We start from the raw sequence: 5,661 nt of genomic DNA on the forward strand, positions 1-5,661 counted from the left end.
ACAAGAGCCACCCAGGCCGCGCCGCCGCCACCCCCCGCCTCCCCTCACCTCCGCGCCGCAGCGGCGACACCCCTGCTCCGCCACCGCGCCTGCGCCGCGGGCCGGGTCGGGCGGGAGTGCGCATGCGCGAGCTCACCTCCCGGAAGCGGCGAGCGACGGGCAGCGCTGAGGGCCAGAAAGGCCGGCGGGCAGCGGGGTGTGTCGCGTTGTGGGGCCGCGATGGAGGACGATGCGCCCGTGATTTACGGGCTGGAGTTCCAGGTGAGCACCGGGGGAGATGGGAGGAGAGCTAGCAGGTGGCGGTCCTACCTCCGGGAAGGTGGTGGCTGCGGGGCTGTGTGTGTGTGTGTGTCTGTGTGGTGGGGCAGGGGAGTGCTGGGGCCCGCTCGTGGGGAGGCCGGCGTCCCCCCGGCCGGTACCGGTGGCACCACTGGCTGAGCAGGGGGCAGGAGTTGGTCCCTGCTCCAAAACTTGCTGTTTGCAGGGCAGGTGCGGCAGGGCGGGTGCAGGGGCCGAGGGCAGGGCTTGTTTCCCCTCGTGGTCGTGCACAGCCTGGCTGGTAGGGCTTCTGCTCTGTCACCAGTGTCTGGTCCGCCTCTGGAGGTGTCTTGGGCAGGCTCTGGGGTGGTAGGAAAATACCGGCAGTCTCAAAGAGATTCTAGTGCTTGTTTCTTCCTCTTCAGAAATTAAAAAAAAAAATAAAAACGCTTTTGTGAGGAGAGGGCATGAAACTGTTTTCTGAAGTTGAAAATTGCAGTTGGTTATACCCAACTGCAAAGCTACTTGATGTTTGTGGGATGTCCTGCTGTGCGTTCCACATCTGTGCACTTGTCCCATAGGACAAATCTGTCCATCATATTGGTGTTTATGGCTATAAGGAAAAGGGACTGGCTAACTTAGGAACTTACTGATCATGTTCATGGAGGAGCACAGGTCTCACGTTTAATAAAGTTTCTGGAAGTTCTGGGAAAACAAACAGCTGGGTAGCTGGATGGGTGAGAGGGACTCTAATTCATGATTCTTTCCCACAATAAGGGTTTTATTCAGCTGTTACATGTTCTCTTTGGTAACAGCTGGCTTATCATTGTTGCCATTATAGCAGTAATAGGAGACGCTGTGTTTCTTCTGCAGCTCACAGAGCAGTGTTTTCATTCTACAGTAAATGTAGTAATATAAATATGAACATGTGTACTGGTTTTTTTTAGGCACCTTTACCAAAGTGCTTTTGGAAAGTAATATGTGAAGGTTCTTTGTTACAGGTTTGGGTGTCCTGGCTACTGAGTTGTGTGCTCTGTAATCCTGTATTATACCAGTATAATTATACTATTATACCAGTAGATCTCTTTAGCAAATTGTGTATTTGTTTGTTTTTTTCTCTTGTATAGGAGCTAGTGTGTAATATTCACCTGTACTAACTGTTGAATCTACTGAAGTCTGGTAATACGCTGTCATTTTGTGATTGGCTAGAGATGGCTGTAACTTGTATTTCAAAATTAATAAAACTTAAACTATACTTAAATCTCTTTTGCAGAATAGAATATATATATCCTGTACTTAATAAAATTCATAGCTTCTTTCTGGTAGGTCATATATAATAAGTCTTACATAAATTTTTGAAAGCTATCCAGTGTATTGTCTGGGACCTCCATGGACCTATGCCCTGCACCGCCCCAAATCATACATCTCCTATGGACCTCTTGTGCAAAGTATGTAACAGGGCTGTCTGGTGGGAGGATAAAGCAAAAGGACTAAGAAAGTGGCTGTAATCAAAGGGAATTACAGTTAATACAGATCATTTAGAGAGAAGTGGGGGGAAAAAAAAGATGGTTTATGTATAAGTTGGAAGAGAGGCGTAGAGATGAAGGTTCTATTTCTGATCTCCATTAATTGCCAGTGTGGCTTTAAAACAAATTGCATCTCTGTGCTTTCTGAAAAAGGCTCTGATGGAGAGACTTAAACCTAAAACTGGTCTGGTTTATCCAACTTGCATCCTCAGGTCTAATAAGAAAGATTACTATTCTTTTTAAGCCTGGATTCTTATGTGTCAGTAGACAGTAATGGCTAGCAGCAGCATCACAACTACTGCTTCCTTCCAGTGTGTGTCAGAAGCACTGTGACTGAAAGCATCTCTTCAAATGTATTCTTCAGCCCAATTTTGTTGTTGTTTCTTATGGTTTTTTTTATTATTTCCAGTCTTTAATTCAGCTCTATGACAAGCTTATTCAAAGTTCAGATTTGAAATTATAGAGTATTTAAAAGAGGAAGGGATCTTCTTACTCTTGTTACAAATAAAAATTTTATGTCATAAAACCATGACATCTAGAAGCTACATGTGGCTCCAGCAGTCAATAAGAATCTGTCTTTGACCACTACTGGAGAAAATGTAGTTGTGCAGATACGCCTTTCACCTGATCCAATGTGGCCAGGTTTGTAAGAACATAAAGCTGATTCCTCCTAGGGTGCTGTCCACCAGCTAACTTAAAATTACTTCTGCACAATTTCTGTTCATTTTTATGTGCAAAATATGTTTTGATGTATCAGCATAAGTAAGGTAACTTAGAATAATGAACAAATACATATGTCTCTTTTTTGAATTGAGCTTTCATCAAAAAAAGGCTTAGTGGAACAGGGAAGTCTTACTTAGAAGAGCCACACCACTCACGGTTCTGACAAATGAGAATGGTAATTAAAGATACAAATCCTGAGCCCTTATACAACTGTGTGTAATTACTTAGCATGTGTAACTACTGTGCAAGAAGATTTACCAAGTAACAGTGAAAAACAGGTTGGGTTTTTTTGTTTTGGATTGGTTTTTTTCTGGTGTAGACAGGGAAAGCTAAACATCTAACAGCAAAACAAGATCAAAACTAGTGATGAATTCATTTTTCTGTATGATTAGTTAAATTTTTGACTTGACTAGTTTCCCCTGTTTTACTAGATGGCTGCAACTTTCTTTTTTGCTGTTTATAACATTCATATAACACCCAAAATGTAGCTTCCTGGAGTGGTTTTTTTTCCTCTTCGCTCTGTGAGCTACATGAACATTGTACAGACATACAAAATATGTGTGAATCTTAGGGTGTGTGATTCTTTTTGTGACTTTTTTTTTTTAAAGACAATATGCCACCATAGTTGCTCTGTTTGTCCAACTGTAGTGAAAATGTAGTGAAAATGAAAAAAATTACAGAGTGGGTGGGGAGTGAAAATGTGAGATGCTGCTTGCATTGAGGACTGAGTGATGTGACTGTGGCTCATGAATACAGGGCAACAGCAGTAGCTGCAGATCATTTCAGTACTGAAAGGTTGTTCTTCTCAAAGGAACCTTGGTAGACTTCACCAATATCCTGAATTATGAGAGTGTAGTAAATGGGGCACCAGGGATATCACTGAGCGCTATTTTTCGTCAGTGAAATTATATGCCTCTCACTTGTCCAGAGTATAGTTGACCTATATTTACTATCTAACCTGGTGTACCTCGTATGTTTACCCTCTGTCGAATAGGCTTTCATTTTCAGGGATTCACAATTTTCCCCATCCTATTCTTTAAGTGTTTAAACAGTGATGTTTTGAGTACGTGTACAAGCACTACTGAATGTCCTGAAATACTGTATTGGCCTTAGTTTAAGGTTGACTGGATGATGCTTATACCCCTGGAAATGAGCTGTGTGCAGGGTTGCTTTCCAGGATAGGTATTTGGTGCAGTTGTAATGCCAACTGTGATTCTTGCGGGGACAGCCTACGTCTTGCTTGTTTGAAAGTGTGCAGAAGCTAGCCAGCATCATGTGGGGAGGGAGGAGGAACATTGTTTGTGCCAGAGAGTGATAATTATGGAGCATGTGTTTGGCACATTTAATGGATTTTGGGGATACCAAAACGCTGAGCTGAATTTCAGCATGCCAGATATGCCTACTGCATGTTACATGTCAGAAGTACATAGGCTTGCAAGGGAGAAGCATAATGAGCAGGAGGGAAGGACAGTAGAAAGCCTGCTGGCTGACCACAGGGCCGTACTACACAAGGGCAACTCCAGCTGCGCCATGAGATGTGGTCTGGCTGAAGCAGACTTAAAAAGAATGCACTAACACTTTGTCAGAGTTTGTGTACTGCATTGTGGTCCTGTTGTGCTTCTTGAATAAGCAATACTTGGCCCATATTGTATTTTCAGTTAGCTGTTAACAGGTTTTATGAATCTGAACAGAGACTTGATTTTTAGGACTTTCTTGCCTGTTTGCAAGATTAAGGTGAAACTTAATTTCCCTAAAGCCAAATGTGACTTATTATTCCAAGAATCTTAAACCAGTGCAAAATACCAACTGAAATAGATTGGTCACAGGTCTTGCACAATGTGTGTATATATATAATACCAGTATGTATTGAGAATAGCTCAACTGACCTACCTTTGATGGAGTAGAAGGCAGGTGTAGATTTCTTAGAAGGAGGGGGCAAGGGGGACTTTTTAGGAAGATGTATGTCATTTGTGCAGTACCCAGGGAAACATACTGCCTTTCAGGCTCAGCTGTGTTTCCAGTATGGCAGTGGAGCTTCTATTGGCAGTGGTGTTCTCTTCCCTGGGAGAGCTTTCATGGTCTCTTGTGGGATGAGAGAGGATGGCCTAAACAGAATGTAGATAATAATTTTGATACAGCTTTAGAGATGTCTTTGGAGGATTTATTTTGAATATTGAATCAGTTTAAGAAACTGCATGATAATGTCTTAGTGAAATTACTAGTTTTTGTCTTGGTCCTCTTCTAAGATTACTTGCCTCATGAGTGCCAATCCTGTATATTTTAATCCAGGCTGAGAGCTATCATTTTCCTACCTGGCTCTCTTTTCAGGACCCTTCTTGAGAGCAGCATATCAGTTGGGACGACTTCTTGTGGAACTACAATGTAACATACGGTTAGGTTTAAAGTTTTACTGGGGGGGGGGAAAGTAGATAAGTGGCAAAACTCTCTTAGCTAATCCCCAAAGATCTTCATAATGCATGAAGTGGATCAGGTGGAAACTATTTCTTCTAGGACCCTTAAGCAATTAGCAGAATCTTGCTAATATTAGGTATTGTACAGACTAATGACAATATGAAGATAAGTTATGTGAACTTGAAGGAACTATTCAAAGATGATTGTTACCATTGAGGTTCATGATAAACAAACGGGATTTCTAAGGATGATTGTGCTATGTAAGGCTTTGTGTGAGGGTTGCTTTTGTTGCTGTGATGGTTTACAGAATCTGTCAGTCTTTGGAATAGGGTCAGTGCACTAAATACATCAGTGGTGGGAATTCTTGTGCTGTGAAAGACTTGGAGAAAGCAGCTGTCTGAGAGCACTGAAGGTCACCTGGGCATGTGTGCTGCCAGTTTCTTCACTGATAGAGTCACTGCAGCTTATTACAGTCAATGATAAGACGGTCTCCTGCTGTGGTGGGAGAAACAAGGCTGTCCTACCTAAGTAAAAATCAAAGTGTACCTACTTGAAAATTGAAATTATGCCAGAAGGCAAAAATAATTTTCATGACACTAGCAGCCTGAGGCTTCTCTGACAGGGGCAGGGAACCTGTATTTTACCTCCAGAATGAGGCATCAGTGAAGCCAGCCCTTCTCCCCGCCCCCCCCCCCCCCCCGCTCAGTGGATTCTTTCTTTTGTTATGTATTACAGGCAGTGG

At 42.9% G+C, this 5,661-nt stretch overlaps 2 protein-coding genes across 5 annotated transcripts in view; one reads left to right on the plus strand and one right to left on the minus strand.

The window, feature by feature from the left end:
* Positions 1-103, minus strand: part of TRAPPC12 (trafficking protein particle complex 12) — a 55,213-nt gene extending 55,110 nt beyond the window's left edge. For all 3 annotated transcript variants that reach the window (XM_010566712.1, XM_010566711.1, XM_010566714.1), the window contains exon 1: positions 49-103. The gene's annotated coding sequence lies outside the window, so the exon portion shown is untranslated. The remainder of the gene's footprint in view (positions 1-48) is intronic.
* A 70-nt stretch (positions 104-173) lies between these two features.
* Positions 174-5,661, plus strand: part of TSSC1 (tumor suppressing subtransferable candidate 1) — a 97,999-nt gene continuing 92,511 nt past the window's right edge. For both annotated transcript variants that reach the window (XM_010566716.1, XM_010566715.1), the window contains exon 1: positions 174-261. In XM_010566716.1, coding sequence (XP_010565018.1) covers positions 220-261 — 42 coding nt within the window. In that variant the 5' untranslated portion in view covers positions 174-219. The remainder of the gene's footprint in view (positions 262-5,661) is intronic.

This window comes from Haliaeetus leucocephalus, unplaced genomic scaffold (genome assembly GCF_000737465.1).
Source record: "Haliaeetus leucocephalus isolate CR32 unplaced genomic scaffold, Haliaeetus_leucocephalus-4.0 Scaffold217, whole genome shotgun sequence".
Classification (NCBI taxonomy): domain Eukaryota; kingdom Metazoa; phylum Chordata; class Aves; order Accipitriformes; family Accipitridae; genus Haliaeetus; species Haliaeetus leucocephalus.